The 20,866-nt window shown below is 50.2% G+C and overlaps 1 protein-coding gene across 2 annotated transcripts in view; it reads right to left on the reverse strand.

The window, feature by feature from the left end:
• Positions 1 to 475: 475 nt before the first annotated feature.
• The window catches only part of SULF2 (sulfatase 2), a 110,351-nt gene continuing 89,960 nt past the window's right edge, over positions 476 to 20,866 (reverse strand). The window contains exons 11-20 of one of the 2 annotated variants that reach the window (XM_065893420.1): positions 7,220 to 7,436; positions 7,008 to 7,104; positions 6,444 to 6,538; positions 5,485 to 5,544; positions 4,933 to 5,102; positions 4,584 to 4,726; positions 3,407 to 3,530; positions 2,676 to 2,709; positions 2,382 to 2,435; positions 476 to 1,421 (exon numbers count right to left, since the gene is read on the reverse strand). In XM_065893420.1, coding sequence (XP_065749492.1) covers positions 1,391 to 1,421; positions 2,382 to 2,435; positions 2,676 to 2,709; positions 3,407 to 3,530; positions 4,584 to 4,726; positions 4,933 to 5,102; positions 5,485 to 5,544; positions 6,444 to 6,538; positions 7,008 to 7,104; positions 7,220 to 7,436 — 1,025 coding nt within the window. In that variant the 3' untranslated portion in view covers positions 476 to 1,390. The remainder of the gene's footprint in view (positions 1,422 to 2,381; positions 2,436 to 2,675; positions 2,710 to 3,406; positions 3,531 to 4,583; positions 4,727 to 4,932; positions 5,103 to 5,484; positions 5,545 to 6,443; positions 6,539 to 7,007; positions 7,105 to 7,219; positions 7,437 to 20,866) is intronic. The other variant, XM_065893419.1, reaches the window with a different exon arrangement.

The following is a 20,866-nucleotide window of genomic DNA, read 5'->3' on the forward strand; positions in this document are numbered from 1 at the left end:
AGGGTAAGAGATAAGGCTAAGGAATCCTATTTCAGATAACAGTAGCAGTTTCTGTGAGGCTAAAAGAAACCTGGAAAGCATGGCCCCTGTTCTTACACGAGGTAAGTGCTTAGGGGTCGTGTGATAGGGAGAAACGTGCTGGGCCAGGTGATGGCCGAAGTTCCTCCTCCTCCCAGTCTAGCGTTCCGACAGCTACCTTTACCCGTTGGACTACCCGGTATACGACGCAGGGCTGGATAAGGTGAGTTGCTTTGCAGTCGGTTAATACTTTTAAAAAGTGGGGTCCTAAAGCTGGTGTGATATGAGACTTACCTTTGAGGTCCCTGAAGTATGGTAAATTCTAGTACAATTTATAACCATGTATTCCCTTTTAAAAAAACCATCTAAACCCATGGTGTCTCCTTCCAAAAAGGTGTGGACTGGTGGTATCTTGAATGCTTTTTAACTAAAAAAAAACCAAACACACCCAAAAGACTCCTAAGAATGGCCTTTTAGAAAATGTCAAAGGTTCCCTCATACCACCTGCTGGTCACTGGCTGGGGTTTTCAACGTTGTCTGACAATACTTAGACTACAGAATTTCTTTACAAATACAGTTTTATTAAAACTTGGGACATACATCAACTTCATGTCTTTGCAGGACTTTAAAAAACATCAGTTCTGGGACAGATAACAAAGGAATCCTGGGAGCAATGGCATCTGGTCAGGAAGAGGAAAGTCTACAACTGCACGGGCTTTTCTTTTACGTGGGCCACAGCGTTTATTGACACCACCGCTCTTGAAAATTGGGCTTTCTTATTAGTCAAATCCCCCTAAAAGTCCCCGAGCTGGTTACGTGTAAATAGTCACATATATACAGTGAAGTCAGTTTCTTCAGAGGCAGCCAGGGTTCTAGGGTGAAGTATAATTTATGACTTTTGTGCTGCTGACTCATTGTGAAACTCGGTCACCATTTCCTGCCTCTGTCCTGCTTCCTAGTTCCTTCTTTGTGAAGGGCCAAAAGAATGAGAGGATTTAAAACAGGGTGGTTCTTACCCTGTGCTTTAAAAAAAAATCCCAGTGACTTTCACCCTTGGGGAAAATTTCCAAGAAAACCTCTCTGTTGTTCTTCCCTTGTGAGCCTCTCAGAGAGGGTTAGTGGTGACCTTTTGATATGAAAATGCATTTTGTGCAGCTGGTGAGGTATAATCCATAGCAAAAGCAGGGGCAAAAATGGACTCCCAGAAGTCTCACTGCTCCTGGATGCTTCTCTTCCAGAATCTGCCACGTTGACTGAAAGCGGATTCTGTGTGTCTCAGGCTTCTTGGCTAACATCATAGGTCTGCTGGAAGTCATTCAGTTTTTCATTGCACAGGTGATGCCTCTGTTTTTGGAGGTCCATCTCATGCTTCTTAACCTTCCCAGCCTTCCCACAGTTGTCCCCTGTGGAACAAAGCAAACTCATTTACCACGCTGCTTATGGATTTCTTAATTGGTCCTACAGCTGAGTCAGCTTCGCTTCAAGGATGTGGCTGCTGAGAAGGAATGTTTCTAGATCCCTCAGGGCTTGCTATCACCTAATCATCTGGATTGTCAGTTGGCTTACACATTCAGTGGCTGGCAGAGATGTCATTTAAAGATCTAGATAGGATAGTGGCTAAGGGGAAAGTGAGATGTAAAGATCAAGTGCTTTCATTCTGGTAGCACCAAAGAAATGCTTAACTGGCCCATTATTTTTCCTGTTAAAGCCACACAGGTTTATATGCATATAAAGACAGAAATGAATAGGCCACAGGTTGCAAATGGCAGCTCACCAAGGGGGCTGGTTGGCCTGCATGGTAACCTCGTGTCAGATTAGTTGCCAACATTAACAAATTCTCACACATATCTACGTTTCTGGATTTTCTCGGTGAAGCAGAGGATTCAAATTGCATCCCATTCCATTCTCTTTAGACCAGAGTGACCTCTCCAGGTTGCCACAGCCTCCTGGCCCCTACCAGCCTCTGTTGGCCCTGGAGTTCGTAGCACGGATGTTTTGGAAACTATTCAATGAGGCCACCTTGCCGCTGACACGGTGGACCAAGTAGCACCTCTGCAGCCACAGCCTTCAAGACGCCTGGCACTTAGCTGACTGACATGGTTCTCAGCCTCTCAGGAAGGCCTTGAGCTTACCAAGCACAGATGATGACGAGGAGAACAACGGTGTATTAGACAAAGTATATAATCTAGAACATGAAATATATCCGAGTGTGTTATTTTATGGGAAAGACTGACATGACTGCTTCCCCTCTTATGGGAACAGATGAGAGGAATAAGTGAGAAAGGGCGTGCATGCAGAACAGCCTCGGCAAAACAAAGTGGGTTGGGCCAGGTGTCTATTGGTAAACGGGTTCCTCAACTCACAGTGATTTGGAAGAAGGTCTCTTCATTTCTGGCCACTTTCGACGCTGAAACTGCCTAAGGTTTCGAGTGTCAAAAGGAGAAAGAGTGTTAACCGTCACCAAGAAAGAAAAAGTGACCCCCAAAGAACTAGACAAAGAAGGTCTCTTAGTGGACACCTGTCGCTGGTGGGCGAGCTAGGCCCCTGGCAGACCAGAGAAAGGTAGCATCCCAACCTCACACGTGCAACCTCGAGGTTAGACTACAGGATGGGCCACCAATGGGGCGATTGTCAGGCTTTAAAAGCAAAAGCAATACCTGTATTGTTCATAGCTTCCTCCATCCTTCAGTCCTAAAGGAGAGAGAAGTGCACGACATGAAAACAGGTAAATAAGGGCAAAAGTGGCACAAGCAAGGACAAACTTTATAACTGCCTCTTTTTCTTCTTTAAAACACTTCAGGTTTTTTTGTCAGAAAGCCATGATGTTGGTAGTGGCTCCTAGACAGAGGGGACTGAATTAGCAGGTGAGCTGTCCCTAAGACTCTTGGTAGGTCGCCTACACTCTCGCGGCCTCTTATCGATTTCAGGCTCCTGCTGCAGTCATTCAGTACTGACCTTGGTCATAGCGGGGGAGCCACATGTGGGCACGGAACACCTACGCTGCAGCGGACAGAAAGCTGAGGGCAGCGGGGAGATCCCGAGGGTGGGCTCTCGGCAAATTTCCCAGAGGATGTGGTAGTGTGACCAAGTGCGCGGGCTCTGGACCCAGTCACGTCACTCATCCATAAAACGAGGACAAGCAGATTCACCTCAGAGGCCTGTCAGTTAATGCGTGTAAAGCACTTAGCACCCTGGTGGGTTACAGTGATGGGTAAGTGATGGCACTTATCCTAAAAGTAGCCACGTGGTTGGTGAATGTCAGCAAGGTGGTATTATAGCTACTGGTGAGAATTCACCAACTCCTGGTGATTCTGGGTTCCCTCTGCAGACAGGACCTCCTCCGTCCCCTCCTGTGGTCACCCCGCACCACGCTGGGGCACCTGCTCACCCAGGTCCATGTTCCGGGTCCGGGGGTTACACTGCCTGTAACCCTTGCAGCTCCTCAGCTCCATGAGCTGCACGTGTAGCTGATTGAGGATGTCCCTGTCCAGGGTGTTCACTGCATTCATCAACTGGTTGGAAAAAGGTAGGTTATCAATGAGCTGAAGACTCCCCCACCCAGCCCCTTCTACCATCTGGGGGACTGACTGCAGGCAGGTGGGGAGTACAAGGTGTGAAGGGACGGTGACCTCTACTTCCACAAGAGCTGGGGTTTGGAACAGTTAGAACTACCTTTTGCCTCTAGCCCCACGTGCATGAAATCTCAAAATAAAAACCGCCTCTGTGTACGTCACATTGAACTCCTGGAGCCCCACTGGTCAGGAAATTTACCAAGCTTGGAAAGAAGCTTGGAACCCAGCCCTGTATTTTTAAGCAGCCTTCCTTCACAGCCCCTCAGGTCCTCTTGATGGAAAAGCAGCCATCTGGCGAAGGGCTGGGTGAGTGACCTTGTCCTCACCTGGTCTGGGAGCCGCTGGTGACCCACTAACCTACCAGCTCTGTCACCCTCTTTTGTAAAATACAGGAGAAAGGAGAAAGACTGGTGGCCTGTATGGTAATTAGAGCAAAACAAGACAATCGAGTTGCTTGCACTTACAAATCATGTAAAAGATTACTTTCAGACTTTTCTTGAAACATGGAAGACTGGGCAATGCCGAGGCCATGCTACTGAGAAGCTCTAGCGCTGAAGCTGGGTTGTGACCATCTGTTTCAGGAGGGACATGCACGTTCCAGTCACCAGGCTCCGTGGCCGCTTCAGTCCCGCATGGATTCCGTTGGGTTAATATAGGGGAAGCGCGGAGTAAGGGCTGCCTGAGTGTTAGTTACGGGCCTGTCGTCTGTAGGGTTTGGCCTGACCCTAAGGACCCCTGAGCCTCCAAAGTTCTAGGCGTCTTCCCAAGATCCCACAAAGCCTGCTGGAACTGTGCCAGGTGCGTAAGTTGGAGGGAAGAGGCTGTACCCGCACGCAGGGAGGGCGGATGGCACACAAGAGTCCCAGCCTTCCTGGTGGCTTCAACTCACTTCTGCTGTCTTAGGGACTCAGTGGGACTTGAAAAACCGGTTATCACTTCCTCGGGGGGCCTACGTGGCAGGGGCCCCATTTCTCCAGCCTGTGTTGTCCGTACCTGGTAGGGGTCTGTGTTGAGATCAAAGTACTCCAGGAAGCCGGTTGCAAATTCACAGAAGAGGAAGTTGTGGGTCTCATTGATGGTCCTCATGCACCAGTACGTGTTGTTGTTGGCGCTGGTGCAGGCGCAGAAGGGCCCCACTGCCAGGGAGGAGAGCACGCCCTGAGCCGAAGAGGCCCTGGCTGCCAGCCCCTTCCTGCCGGAGCACTTGACCCCTGAGGTTGCCGGGGGACCTGTTCCTGAAAGACCCTCAGGGTCTGTCCAGGAAGCGCTCACAAGCTGGGGGGCACTGGGTCCCTGGGACCCCCGGGAGGACCCCCCCCCGCCCTGGGCCCGGCTGGCTCACGCGTCCAGAGGGGTGCCGTCTGCCAGTGCTGGTTGTCGTGGGTGAAGCACGTGAGGCCGGGCATGCTGCACGTGTCGTTGTTCTGCAGCCGCCTGAGCAGCTTGCGGAGTTTCTTCTTGCGCTTCTGCTCCCGCAGCAGCCACACCTTGTCCTTCTCCTGCAAACCCTTCCTAGGGGCACACAGGGCCGCACCCCTCACACCTCCCCTGACCCCACCTTGGAGCCTCTTCCTGCCCAGGGAGCCAGGGTCATGGCCCTTTGCCCAGGTCGCACTGCTGCTCCTTGGCAGGGCTGGGGCCAGACGAGGCTCCTGTCGTCTGACGTTAGCTCCTGCGGCAGCACAGGGCTAGGGCGCTTCCTGCTCACACCCGCCCCTGGGGCCTGTGTCCCGCCCTGCCCTGCAGTAACCCGCTCCGGCCACAGAGGGGCGCCCGGACCCCTGCTCGTTGTTGATCTGGCAGTCGGGCCTCTGCGCCTCGCAGGGAAAGGCCAGGACTTGGCTTGTCCTTGTTTGTTTTGGCTTAAGGGAGGGCCGGCCGCCGCTGCCCTTACCTGAACGGATGCAGGCTGGAGCCTTTGTGCTTGAGGCGGCCTTTGTGCTGGGCGTGGTAACTGCAACAGACCCCCAGCCTGGCTTTCAGACACTGTGCCCAAGGCCACACAGTGGGGTGGCTGCGAACTGCGCTTCTCTGGGATCCCTGTTTCTCCTTCTGGGGCGGTGCTGGGGAGGTACTATCCCCTGGGTGGCAGCCCCCTGCCCGCCCAGCTCCTTCCTCCATACGTGACCTGGGAGCCCCCGGCTGAAGGCCTCAGCCAGACATAGAAGGTCGGGGTGAGGCTGGGCCTGGCTCTGCGTGGCTTTAGCCTCAGCATCTCCAGGCGGGTTGCCCCCAGGCCCCTGCCCACCTCACGCTTGCTCAGGGCCAGCCCTGGGGGAACCCATATTTTGTAAAAGCCCTTCCTGGAAAGGCAGCAGTGACTACAGTAGCTACTAACCACATGTGGCTATTTCCATTTTAATTAAACTACCAACTCGGTTCCTCAGCTACAGTGGCCGCAGTTCAGATCTCAGTAGCCACGTGTGGTTGGTTGGTGGCTACCATACGGGGCAGCACAGATACAGCTGCTTCCATCACCAGAGAGGTTCTGTTGGACGGCACGGCTCGCGAGTTCAGACCCTTGGGCTGGGGGTTCCCTGAGCTGGTAACGTGGGCTTTGGGCCACGTGGGCTGTTCCCGGAAGGGCAGTCAGCAGAGGCACTTTTCCCTCCCGGGAGCCGGCTCCACAATCAAGGGCCTGCCTGTCAGCAGTGCATGAATCTGGGTGGTACCCGAGGGGCGGTGCTTTCTGCCCAGTGGCTGACAACGGGGATGTGAATTATTACTAATTATGTCTATCCTAAGCAAGGAAACAGGGATATAAAAATAATGAAAGGAGTCACAGAGGAGGGGATGCTGCATCTCTGGAGTGATCCCGCAAGAGCACTCGGGGCCTTCCCGCTACCTCCTCACCTGACTTTGTGACAGTCACATTCTTCTGGCCGCTTTTTCTTCAGGTGACCTCGGACTTCCCTCAGGTTCTTAATTTTGTTCTGCAGGGTCTCGATCTGAGGGAGGGAGCAGGGGAGGAGGCCGTGAGCCTCTGGCGGGCTGGGTCAGCAGGGCTGGCCTGGCGGGGCCTCCCAGCCACTGTGCGTGTCTGTGGGTGCTGGGGGTGGGGCGGTCCTTGGTTCCACCTGCTGAAGGAACTGTGGGTCATTCTCCTGTCTTGTCCTGCCCGAGAACCCGCTGAGCCCATGGGGGACTTCAAGGTCTCCCCCGAGGCCTGTTGGAAGGGCTGAGTGTGGTGTGAACATCTTGTAGATCACAAAGGGGTACGACGTGGCTGTGCTGTCCCCCCCCCACCCCAATCCGGCAGGAGCTGTCTGTCTGAGGCCAGGACCGACACTGCCGGCCCTGGTGAAGGATTCTGCGGGGCCTCCCTCCCCTGGGCCTGGCTTCCCTGCCTCCGGCTGTGGCTGGTGGCCCCACCGAGCTCGGGGTCGTGAGAACCCTCCCGGCCCAGACTCCTGTCACCTCGTGGTCAATGTGCAGCTTGTGGTCCTTCCAGGCCTGTAGGGACTTGTACAGGTCCAGGTCACACTGGACCGTGTCGTTCTCCAGGATGTAGCACCTGTTCGAGAGAAGGGGTCACGTGGGGCCCTCGGGGCGTTGAGGGGGCCCAGGCAGGGGTCCAAGAGATGTGGGCACCCCTGCCAAGGTCCAGCCCCCCACCCCCAGACTCTCACCGATGTGTGACTTTAATGGGGTTGGGGGCTGAGTAGTCCGGAAGGCCCCCGGTGCCACTGAAGTCCCCGCCGTCCCTGTCGTCTTGGTCCTCAGGGGCGCCTGGCCAGTGCCTCTTGGTGAGGTTGCGGGGCTGGGACCAGTCGTCCAGGCCGACGTGGTGCCCCTCGACGGCCACTGAGCGGATGGAGCGATTCCGGGCGTAGCTGGCCTTGTACTCTGTGGGGTCAGAGGGGTGTCTGGGCTGGGAGGCTGGCCAGGCTCCCTGGGCAGCAGACTCTTGATTCAGACAGGGCTGTGCTCCCAAGCCAGGGCCTCGGTGCTGCCCGAGACTGGGGGGCTCAGGAAACCTACCTACCGGGAACGTGGGCCCTGGACCCCAGTGGAAAGGACCTCAAGGTGATTCACTTGGGGAAGCTGAAGTCCCAGAGCTAAGAAGGAATTGGCCTGAGATAATCTCAAGTAGGAGCTGTGCATAGGTAAACTGGGACATCCACACGATGGAGGATTCGAACACAGAGAACTGAAGCAACAATGCCGACGAATGTCAAAAACACTAATGTGTGAAGGAAGTCAGATACAGAAGCCACACATTGTATGATTCTATTTACATGACGGCCAGGATAGGTGATCCAGCAATTCCACTTCTGGGTATTTATCTGAAGAAAACAAAAATACTAACTCAAAGACATCTGTACCCCCACGTTCACTGCATTATTTACAATAGCCAAGACATGGAAATAACCTAAGTGTCCACTGATGGATGAATGGATACAGAAGATGTGGCACGTACACGACCACACACACACACACACACACACACACACACACACACACACACACTGGAATATTACTCAGCCATCAAGTAGAAGGAAATCTCGCTGTTTGCGACAACAGAGGTGGACCTTGAGGGGATTATGCTAAGCAAAATAAGTCAGAGAACGACAAATAGCATATGATCTCACTTATCTGTGGAATCGCTGAAACCAGCCAACCAACCAACCAAGCTCATAGAGAACAGATTGGTGGTTGCCAAATGGGGGTGGGGTGGGGGGTAGGAATGGTGGGCGAAATGGGCAAAGGGGGTCAAAAGGTACAAACTTCCAGTTACAGGATCAGTCAGTCCTGGGGATGTAATGTACAGCATGGTGGCTATAGTTAATAATAATACTGTGTTGCATATTTGAAAGTTGCTGAGAGAATACGTCTTAAGAGTTCTCATCACCAGAAAAAAATTTTTTGTAACCATGTTAAGTGGACTTGTTGGCGTGATCATTTTGCAATATATACAGATACCGAATCACAGTGTTGTACCCCTGAAACTAATGTAACATGTTAATTATACTGCAGTAAAACTCCACAAAACAAAATTAAAAAAACCCATCAATTTGAACTGGGTAAAAAAGAGCCAAGCAGCACATTCTCCCAGACAGAAAAGGGAGGGGGGGCGCTTGGGGAGGTCACTGATCTTCTCAGAGTCTATTTCCCCAGCAGTGAGCTGCATGCTTTCCACAGGGTGGGCAGTGAGGCGGGGCTGAGAGGTGTTTTTTCCTAAGCTCTAAGTCACCTATGGAAAACTGAGGGCGTGCAGGTGCTGGGGCTCAGAGCAGGCCACCCCAAGATGCCACAATGGCATATTGATTATTTTGAATTAAAGTTCTTTGGAACACAGCTGGTGGGGAAAAAAATGATATTAAAAAACACTCTGACTCCACCTCTTTCCCCCTGAATGCGGGAACCTCTCCTAGGCCTGCAAATGACCAGGAGGAGGCTCAGCTGGATGGAGGCTGATAGTCAAGATTTGACAGGAGCGATATTTGAGGTCTTTCCCCCTAAAGTTAATTAGTTTAAGGTTGAATTCTGTACTCGGGAGGAAAGCATCCCAAAGCCTTTTCGAACATTTCATGCAAACTTTTCAAAGGCACGCTGCCTTTAACTTGGAAGCCCCAGTGCACAGGAATCTCTTCATAGCTGCTCTAATGGGAAACTGTTCCCTGATATCAGAAAGCAAATTCACAATAGTGTGTGGCAGGTTGGTCTAGGCTACTGCTAAGCGTAATAATGGAGGCTGGAGCCCCATTCTTCGAAAATAGTTTCCAGGAATGCAGAAAAAAAGAATTAAAAGCAACAATTCTTGCTCTGCAATTTGAACCTTTAGGAAAACAAAAGCATCACACCTACGGTCAGTGAGTCTTCGACAAAGGGGGCAAGAATATACAATGGAGAAAAGACAGTCTCTTTAGCAAGTGGTGTTGGGAAAGCTGGAAGGCTGCTTGTAAATCAACACCCTCTCACCATGCACAAAAATAGATTCGAAGTGGCTTAATTAAGACTTAAATATAAGACATGATACCATAAAACTCCTAGAAGAGAACACAGGCAAAACATTCTCTGACAAATCGTACCAAGGTTGTCTTAGGTCAATCTCCCAAGGCAATAGAAATGAAAGCAAAAATAAACAAATGGGACCTAATCAAACGTATAAGCTTTTGCACAGCAAAGGAAACCATAAAACAAAAAGACAACCTAGGATTGGGAGAAAATATTTGCAAACGATGCAACTGACAAGGGATTAATTTCCAAAACATACAAACAGTTCACACAACTCAGTAACAAAAAACCAACCCGATCGAAAAATGGGCAGAAGACCTAAATAGACATTTCTCCAAAGAAAACATACAGACGGCCAATAGGCACATGAAAAGATGCTCATCATCACTAATCAGTAGAGAAATGCAAATCAAAACTACAATGAGGTATCACCTCACACCGGTCAGAATGGCCATCATCAAAGTCTTCAAATAACAGATGCTGGAGAGGGTGTGGAGAAGAGGGAGCCCTCCTACACCGTTGGTGGGAATGTAAAGTGGCGCAGCCACTACGGGAGACATTATGGAGGTTCCTTAAAAAACTAAAAATAGAGTTGCCATATGATTCAGTAATCTCAATCCTGGGCATATACCCAGACAAAACTATAATTCAAGGGGATACATGCACACCTATATTCATAGCAGCACTATTTACAATAGCCAAGACATGGAAGCAACGTAAATGTCCACTGGCAGAGGAATGGATAAAGAAGATGTGGTATATATGTACAGTGGAATAATATTCACCCATAAAAAGAATGAAATAATGCCATTTGCAGCAACACGGATGGACCTAGAGATTATCATACTAAGTGAAGTAAGTCAGACAGAGACAATACCATATGATATCACTTATATGTGGAATCTAAAATATGACACAAATGAACTTATTTCCAAAACAGACTCACAGACATAGAAAACAAACTTATGCTTACCAAAGGGGAAAGGGGGTGGGGGAGGGATAAATTAGGAGTTTGGGATTAGCGGATAACACACTACTATATATAAAACAGATAGATAACAAGGTCTTACTCTATAGCACAGGGAACTAAATAGAATATATGTATAAAACTGAATCACCATGCTGTACACCAGACGCTAGCACAACATTGTAAATTATACTTCAATAAAAAAAAGAATAGAAAACAAAAGCATGACTCTGAGTAGCTCCAGGCTCACACAGAGCTCTTCCTGTTTGCCTCCAGACAACTGCAGATATTCTAAGAAATCACGACAATGGAAGAGAAATTTGTCCTACACTCAAGAGAAAGGAAAGTTTAAGAAACAATCCCCCTAGGCCCCAGCATGCCCAGAAAGTTCATTCTTCTCCTTCTGAGGGACAATTCCTTCTCAAATGACGGGGTCAGCCAATCCTCAGTTGCACCCCAGAGGCTACTTAAAATAGAGGATCGGGAACTGGATTTCTTAATTGACACCCGTGTGCCTTTCTCTACCATCGCTCAGAGGATTTATCTCAACCTGTCACTGCTGATTCTATACAGTCAGTCAGTCTCTGAACAACCTACTACATTACCCACATCTCAGCCCACCCTAATATCTTTTAGGGCCTCTTAACACCCATCATATCTAACTTCCAGCTGCTCACCAGCAAACTTCTTGATAGAGATTTGTTAGGTAAATGTGATGCTCCTCTAAAGTGTAATCAGAAGGGCGTTTTTATTTCCTTGCCCTCAGACCAAGCCCCAGATCTACTTTCCTTATTAGAAACTCGTCCCGATTTAAATTCCTCTGAAGAGGGTGAGTCTTTAACAGATGTCCCAACTAGTCCCTGGGCCACACATGCCAATGAAGTTGGATTGCTGCCAAGTGCTGAGCCTGTATGCATGACCTGGAAGAAAAATAAACAGGTCCCTTCTCTGCAAAGAGATACAAAGTGAGGAATTAACCCTATGATAGACTCTCTTAGAGCTGGGTGTGCTTGTTTTTACTTCCTCGCCTTGTCACACTCCAAGTGAAAGCAGGTACATTTGTAATGAAAGAAGGTAAATTAGGCCCAGACGGGAATCGAATCTCTCGATTTGCACAAGCCCTAAGAGCCATAAACTCTTGTAATTCCCTGGGCACCCTGTGGTCCCTAACCCAGCTGTTACCCTCACTTCGACTCCTGCTGACCCAGCCTGGTTAATCTGAGCTCTGCTCAGATTCCTCTTCAATCCCATGCTCCTGACGCACACCTTGTCTGCATTTACCTCTCAAGGGAGACCGGTAAGAAGGACTGGCATAGCCGTCGGGGAGAAGTTTTCCTTCTACCCTTCTAGGTTCTTCTGGCTGGTCTAAGAATTAAGTTGACTTGAGACAGGTTAACAGGAGAAAATCAAACAAATGTTTAATAATGTATCCATGGGAGAAACCCAGAAAAACCTGGAAGCCCTCACCTGAAACCCCCAGCCAAAGACAAAAGAGGATGTAGAGGGTGGGAGATCCAGTCAGGGGAGGCGACCAGGAAAAGCACAGTAAACAAGGGCGGCTGTGACACAGATTTAAGCCCTGGCCCTCTCCATGGAGAAGAGTTTCCAGAGATTTGGTCAACCTCCTCTTCCAGGGACAGAGAGGGAGACACCGTTACAAATGGAGATTTCCCTTACAGACGTCAATGTTTCTTGCAAAAGGGCAACTCCTACTAGGTTTTCAGTTTCCCGTGTCTGCTGTTTCCTAGAAAATAACCAGCTCAAGATAATATGCCAAAGAGATGTATTTTAGGGTAGCAAATTCTGCTCCCCTACGAAGCCTTACGTTAGTTCTGTCCACACCTCTGGTTCTTGGCTTACCTGATCATGATAAACCTTTTCATCCACACTGGCCATGGAAATGATGGGATTACTGCTGGCATTCTAGGACAGCCTTTTGCCTCAGTTAAGTCCTACAGCGTATTTCTCATGTCAGTTAGACTCTACGGCACCAGGTACGCCCCCCTTATGTACGTGGCCATGCTGACTACAAAGCCAGTGCTCTAACCATAGGCTCCCCCAGTCACCTCTGTTTCCCATGCTGTGTCTGCTATGTTACAAGTTCACAGGATGCAGCACTTCTCTGCGTGGCGAGAGACCACCTGTGAGCAGGCTCTTAATCTACCCATCACCGTCCATCATTAATACTCGAAATCTGGCTCCTTTACCCCCCTCCCTGATGGTGGAGAGCCCCACTCCATGCCACACGAGTGCCTCGCAACTACGGGAACGGTCTCAGAGCCACGAGATGCTCTCTCAGACATCCCTTTAGACAACCCAGACTTACTTCGATTTTGTGATGGCTCCTGTAAACGACGTTTCCAGCGAAACATAGTAACTGGTTATGCTGTGGCTCCCCACGTGAACCACGTGAGGCCAGCCCACGCGGCTGAACTCATCGCTCTTCCTGGAGCACACAGACGAGCAAAGGGGAAACTGCCACCATTTACACAGACTCCAAAGATGCTTTTGGAGTCCGCCATGCTGTTGGTACGATTTGGAGATCCCATGGATTCCTGACTTCTGCAGGTCCTCCTGGCGCTAACGGGTATATAATTGCTGCTCTGTTACAAGCTAGTCACCTCGCTTCTAACGCTGCTGTTGTTCACTGCTCAGGAGACTTTAGGAGATGATAGGGCGGAAAGAGCTGCTAAAATTGCAGCTCAAAATGCCCCCTTTATCCTCTCTCTACCCAATTCTTAAACCTGCCTTTATCCCTGACTGATATTAACTATCAGGCAAATGCTCCACAACCTAAAAAGGACAAATGGACACAAAAAGGGTACCAAACAATGCTCAGGTAAATTAGACACTGGTCCACATGTACTTCCGGTAGTTCCTTTTCCTTTGACCTTGTGGCTTGAGCTTACCTCCCATCAAATGAGATGTACTGTGCAGACAGGAGAGTGGTTTTGCCCCGGCAGCCATGGAATTTCTGACCAAATTATTTCCCAGTGCACTACTAGTGAATTGTGCCTAACTTCTGGGAGAAATCGGTGTGCGTGCCCTAGGAAGTCTTACCAGGCCCACACTGCCCTTTGTGGCACTCCAAACAGATCGTACAGATTCGCCCCCAGCTTTAGGCTATTCTTGCTATTTGGTTACCTTTTACGTGGTTAGTGGAAGGACTGAATGCCATCCGACTAGATGTGGTGATGCCACACAGTGGTAATGAACTTAATAACTGAGGTTCTTCCTAATTTTGACATCCCTTTATGGATTGAATCAGACCAAGGAACTCATTTTATAGCAGAGATAAACCATCTGCTTGCAAAATCTCTGGGGTACTCATTAAAATTCCATACTCTGTACCATAACTCCACCATCAGGGCAAGTGGAACATAAAAATCTAGATATAAAAGGACTTTAGGAAAAGCTCTGGAAAGTAACTGGGCTTAAATGGTCAGAAGCTTTGCCCCTGGCCTGTATAAGGATCAGGAACACTCCAACAGGAGACATGGATTAAGCTCTTCTGAAATAGTGCTTGGATAACCCATGCCTACTGGCATCTCTAAACTTTCTATTTCTGGATTAAGTGGACATTGTGGGAACATAAGTGAATAATTTGATGCTCTGACCAGCTGCCTACAAGAACTGACTAGTGTACTTCAAGCTTATTGCCAAGAGGGAAAAGGGGCGTGGCCTCCCCGACTGACACCCTGACATCCCTTTTGACCAGGAGACCAGGTTTATATCAAGGACTTTAGAAGAAAACATGCATTGTCACCTCTCTGGGAAGGACGTTATGAGGTACTGCATCTACCTACACTCCCTACGTTACCACCAGAATAAAGGGAAAATCCTCCCGGGTGCATGCAAGTCATGCCAAATTGGCCTAGACCGTCGCTCTCAAAACAGCTGGGAGACAGTCCCTACAGGTGACCTCAAAGTAAGGATTTCCAGGGCCACTTCCCAGGCCTGGAAGAAGCTGGCATCACGAACTAGACAGCTTTTCCCAAGATCATGGATCAAGAAACTTCACTTGCAATCCCACTCCTGGACGTATATCTGTGGAAAACTCTAATTCGAAGACATACACGCACCCCTACGCACAGCAACGCTATTTACAATAGCTAAGACACGGAAGCAACCTGAATGTCCACGGACAGACGCATGGATAAAGAAACTGTGGTACATATATACAATGGAATACTACTCAGCCATAAAAAAGAAAGAAATAATGCCATTTGTAGCAACATGGATGGACCTAGAGATTGTCATACTAAGTGAAGTAAGTCAGAAAGAGACAAATACCATATGATATCACTTATATGTGGAACCTAAAACGTGACACAAATGAACATATCTATGAAACAGAAACAGACTCATAGACATGGAGGACAGACTCGTGGTTGCCAAGGGGGAGAGGGGGTGGGGGAGGGAAGGATTGGGAGTTTGGGGTTGGTAGATGCAAACTATTATATACAGAATGGATAAACAACAAGGTCCTACCGTATAACACAGGGAACTGTATTCAGTATCCTGAGATAAACCATAATGGAAAAGAATATGAAAAAACATGGGTATATATATGTGTGTATGTGTGTATATGTGTGTGTGTGTAACTGAATCACTTTCCTGTACAGCAGAAATTAACACAACATTGTAAATCAACTCTACTTCAATAAATTAAAAAACTTCGTTTTTACCTATTCCCCCCCCTTTAAGACTCCCTATATATTCACACGCTAAACAAACAAACAAACGTGCACCTTCTCTGACTCATGACCACTTTCCCACATTCATTATCAGGAGGCTGAGCGGAAAGTGCTTGTCTATCTAGCCTACTTCCCCTCTAAAAGTCTCCACTGTGGGCTCCTCTTCAACCTGTGTCTTGCTTAGTAACCTTTACTTTGTCAACAGGTCAGGCATAAACCAAACACCCCGTTGTGCCAGTTTACCAAAGCCTGGCCACGTTAATCAATCAGTCTGACTGTTGGGTGTGTCAACATCTAGACGGTACAAGTGCCCCTGAGCTGGTCTGCATTCCTGCCAATGTTTACACTGTCGACTAGGTACAGAAGATGGCTCAATGACAGGGAATGGTATCCACGACCGAAACACATCGCTCTGTCGCTCCTTCTGGGGAGTTATTGGGGCCCCGGAAAACCTCTATAGAAGCTCAAGGGCTGTCCCTCACCCAGGCTAAAAACAATAGGTGAAAAATTTCCCTTTGCATTGAAAACAAACACTGGACCTTTCCTGAGTGACAGGCCAGGACAGTACTGCAGTCAGACTCAGGGGTTGGGTTCCACAGGTGGCATCTTCAAACCTCTCATGGAGACTGGAAAGGACCCTGGCACCACCCTTTTTAGTTAAACATCTGCCAACTCACCAAGTGTCCTGGATGGCTCACCAGCCACCCTTGGGGTATTACAGCTGCTCCCCTGATTAAGCTGCCCAATACCACACTATATACATGGGTGGACCAGAAGTCTGGACTTCCTTGGCTCAGTGACGGAACCAAGCTTTAAAGGAGCTCAGCAAGGAGGAGCCTGTGCATCACTGGTGAAAACACTCCTCCTGTGTAACCCGAAGGGGACAAGGAGTGTCCTCCTTACCTCTAGGAAGAGAGAAGGTTAACTCTCCATCAGTGGAGGGAAGCACGGCCATTTTATTGGACTGACCTACACCAGGACTAGGGACTGGTTTAACGGGGGTGGAGAAGGGGCTTCGATTTGTTCTTTTGTTTGTTCATCCTCGTTCTAATCTCCGTTCTTTTCTCCCTTTGCAGAGCCCTTAGCACTCAGCTCCTAACCTGATTTCTCTCTCCATGGCCACCAACCCTCCTTTTAAAATGTGAAACTTCCTGGTCAATTTTAGAGGCTACGGTTGGGGCTCAGAGCAGGTCACCCCCAAGATATGCCACAATGGCATATTGGTTCTTTTGAATTAAAGTTACTTAAGAAACAGCTGGTGGCCAAAGAAAACATAAAAAAACACTGACCCTCCTCTTTCCCCCCTAAAAGTGGGAAATAAATCTCCCATGTGAAGGTCCCTTCCCTATACCAGGAGTAGAGAAAGCATCCTTCTCACCAAAGTCAGGGAATTCAAGGCTAAGAAAGCTGTATAAACCAACTCTCCTCCTTCATCAGTCTGCTGCCCCAAGTACCAGCCCCTTTGCTCGCACATCTTCACAAATAATTGTTTCCTTGTCTAAAAATGATGTGTAAACAACGTGCTTTGGTCGCTCTGGGGTCCCATTTCTATGAGACCCCTGTGTGTATGAACTAACTTTTTTCTCCTGTTCATCAGTCTTGTGTCAAGTTAATTATCTGACCAGCCAAGAGAACTCGAGAGGGGCAGGGGGTAAATTTCCCCCTCCTCAACACAGGCTCAAGTCAGAGCCCAGATTTCTCGTATCTTCTGTATATTAAAAGACAAAATTGATCAAGTTGCTAACACTTCGGAAAAAAGGGGTTGGGGGAGGGTGGTCACGGAGGAGCACAGATTTCCAGCTTCTCAAGAGAAAACGGGAGATGTGCCGCCCACACCGGGCCCACCGGCAGCGTGGAGGGCGGGGCAGGAGCTGATGCGCTGCCTCTTCCTACGGGCAGAGTGTTTCCCGTTTGGCCACAGTCGCCGCTCCTCCTCCCATTTTAGGTCTGACCTAGGCCGGCCTCAAGTCTGTAACCCCCGCTGCCCTGAAACATCCATCTGTCTTTGGAGCAGGGCCTGGAGCCAGGCCCGACCCGGGTTTCTGCTGGGCTCCTTATGACCACCAGGTGGCGACCAAAGGTCGAGGACTGGCTGGAGGCCAGGTGGTGGGGCCCAAGAGGGGAGGAAGGGGTTCCCTGTTCCGCAGGGCCCAGGCCAGGGCTCCAGGATCTGGTCTTGTGCCACATGCCCCAACCCCGTGACCCCGGGGCCGTGGCTTGTACCTTTCCTCCTTGTATCAGAGTCTCATGGGCCAAAGGACCTGGGGGTCCAGGTCCAGGAGAGGCATTTCTCTGACAAAGCCTTGGGCCTTTTCTGACTCCGGGCAGCTTTCTCCTTGGCTTTTTCCTCCCTGAGTTCAGTCTCCATGAAGCCATAGTGCCTGGGCCCGAAACGCACACAGTACTGAGCTGATCTCCCTGCGGGAGGAGGACACCCCTGCCTAAGAGGCCCAGGAAGCAGACCCAGGGGGTTCTTTCTGCTCCTCTGTGTTGCTTGCTCTGGCGTTCTCCACGCCCCCAGCCATGCACCCAGGGGTCCCCAAACTATGGCCTCCAGGCCCAATCCAGCCCTCTGCCTGATTTTGTACATAAGTTACTCAACCATTTGCAGAGTCCTTGGCTGTTTTCTTGCCACAGTGATGGAATGGAGCATTTGACACAAAGATTGTTTCGCTCCCACAGCCTCAAATATTTACTCGCCGGCCCTTGACAGCAAAAACCTGCCAGCCCTGGTGTATACCTTTTCTGGGACTGAAGCCACACTACTTGCTCTCTTTGTCACCCTAGGTGTCTTTGTTTCCAGGGTCCTGGAGATGCCCTCCCTACCACATGTACTGGGAACGGGGCACTTCCTAACCCAGTGGCCAAGAGCTGAGGCTCTGGGGGCTTCCCTGGTGGCGCAGTGCTTAAGAATCCGCCTGTCAATGCAATGGACACGGGTTTGAGCCCTGGCCTGGGAAGGTCCCACATGCCGTGGAGCAACTAAGCCCATGTGCCACAACTACTGAGCCTGCGCTCTAGAGCCCGTGAGCCACAACTACTGAGCCCACGTGCCACAACTACTGAAGCCTGTGTGCCTAGAACCTGTGCTCCTCAACAAGAGAAGCCACCGCAATGAGAAGCCCGCACACCGCAACGAAGAGTAGCCCCTGCTCGCCGGGACTAGAGAAAGCCCGCGCGCAGCAACGAGGACCCAACGCGGCCAAAAATAAATAAATAAATTTATTTAAAAAGAAAAAAAGCTGAGGCTCTGGACTCTGATTGCCTGGGTGCACATCCTGAGCCAACGCACAGGCAAATGAGTTAATTTCCAAGCGGCTGTGTTCTCATGACGATACCCGCCTTCCAGGGCTCTTTGGAGTTTGACATGAAACAGACCTGCTAAATATTTCAGCACCTGGAAGCTGGCATCCAGCAGCTTCTCTGCTAGTTAGGGACACTGCAGCTGTGACATCCTCGCCCAAGGTCACAGCTGGGCCCTCCCACCTCCCCAGGCCTGGGGAGCCCGAGGCAGTGTGGCCCGCTCTCTGGGGTGGGACCCACAGGAACTTTGTGCTTCCTCTTCCCCTGACTTAGAGCACTTCCCCTCTGCTAGTCACATGGCCTGTTCCTTCTATATACTTGGCTCTCGTTTAAATGTCAACCGACCACCCATCCTACAGCTGCCGCCCCTCTCCACCTGGTCACACCACTGTTTCATTTCCTCCATGCATTTTGCACCCAGGGAAGTGATCTTCCCACGTTGTTAACTTGCTGACACCTGGTCTCACCCACGAGGTCCGATCCGTGTCTCTCAGGTTCACCTCTGTAAGCTCGGCAGCTGGCATATGGCAGGGCTTGCGGATTTGTTGGGAGAAGAAATGAATAAACACCGGCCACCTGGACCCATCCCCGAGGCCTCATCTCCTCCCCCTGGGTCCTGGGTCTCCCTCTGTTCTGGGTTGGCTGCTCTGCCTGCTTCCTCAGCCCACAGCCCACAGCCCAGGGGGTTAGGGTGAGCCGGGGTCTGAGCTGCTCTGGGCCAGGGCGTCTCAACCTCACAACGGGCAACGCTGGGGCCGGATAAATCCTGGCTGTGGGAGACTTGACCTGTACCTCACCGGATGCTCAGCAGCGTCCACAGCATCCGTTCACCGGATGCCAGTAGCATCCCTCCCGCTGCCCATCACACACGATTACGGCAGCCAGAAATGTCACCGCACGGCCAAGTGTCCCTGGGGGGGCAAAATCGCCCCCAGTTGAAAACCCCTGCTCTAGGCTGGCTGCTCAGAAAGGAGTGACGGAGACCATCTTGCTGGCAGGCACGTGCAGGAGGAAGAATACTGGGCCAGGCGATGGGGCCCAAGTCGCCCAGGTGGCCGTGTGAGCTGACCTTTCCTGTCTGCTGTGAGGAGCCACCCTCGCCTTGCTCCCAGGATGCTGTGAGGGGCGTATCAGGGCTGTGATGTCACACCGTCCTCCCAGGAGGGCCTGGGTTGAGCCGACTCTCGGTTATTTAGGTGCATTTTTCTTTCCTCTAAGAATTAATAGGAAAAAAAAAAAAGGCTTAACTGAGTTGCAGGTCCTTGTCTTACTTAAACATTACCCAGTGTGCCATATGCTGAAGCAAGATGTTAGCTGTGTAATTCAACCAATCATTTTATCCGCTAAAAAAAGATTAGCTTAGTAGTTACTACTCAGCTTGTGAGGAATTATAATGGGGGCTCATCAGTTGGGATGCGCCACTTGGGGCAGCAGCCGAGTTGTTATGGAGACACACCTGCTCTGTAACGAAGGTGTCCTCTGCAAAGACAGGAAGAGACCTCAGTCTGTCGTCAGACACCCAGTCTCTAATTAGGCTACAAGGGAATCTGATTCAGCCTGAAAAAGGAAGGGAATTCTGACACAGGCTACAGCAAGGATGCACCTTGAGGACATTACGCCACGTGAAGTAAGGCAGTCACAAAAGGACAAACGGTGCGTGATTCTGCTTTATGTGAAGTACCTAGAACGGTCAAATTCAGAGAAAGCAGACGGGTGGTTGCCAGGGGAGGGATGATGGAGAGTTGTTGTTTAATGGGTACTGAGTTTCAGTTTTGCCAGATAAAGAGAGCTCTGGAGATGGATGGTGATGATGGTTGCACAACGATGTCAACGTACTTAAAAAACGGTTAAGACGGTAAGTGTTAGATAATGCATACTGTACCACGATGAAAGAAAACAGAACTAAAATCTCCAATTAGGCTTTGGCTCCCATTAGGTCAGGGAGCAAGACGCGCTAGCCAGGGGACTGGATCTCACTGACGCCGAGTCCTTGGCACCCAGCAACCTGCCAAGCATCCTCAAAGCCCAGGCGCATCCTCATCTGAACGTTCGGCGGGGAGCGTGCTTCCCAGGGGAGCTGACCCTCAGAACGGGGTCATGACTACCCAGTGTGACAGCTGAGTCTTGCAGCCAGGTCCCCCCTTCCCCTCCTCTACTGGCTGGTTTTCTAACTTTCTGTCCTTCTTCAGCCCCTGCTGGGGGGAGGGGTGAAGGTTAAGGCAGCTTCTCCAGTTGGGATGGGGGGCTCTTCCTCCTTGCAAAGTACAGTTGACCCTCGAACAATGTGGGGTTCATCTGTGTATAACTTATAGTCAGAGCCCCGTATCCGTGGTTTCTCTGCGTCTGTGGAT

Source organism: Phocoena phocoena, chromosome 15, assembly GCF_963924675.1.
Source record: "Phocoena phocoena chromosome 15, mPhoPho1.1, whole genome shotgun sequence".
Lineage (NCBI taxonomy): Eukaryota > Metazoa > Chordata > Mammalia > Artiodactyla > Phocoenidae > Phocoena > Phocoena phocoena.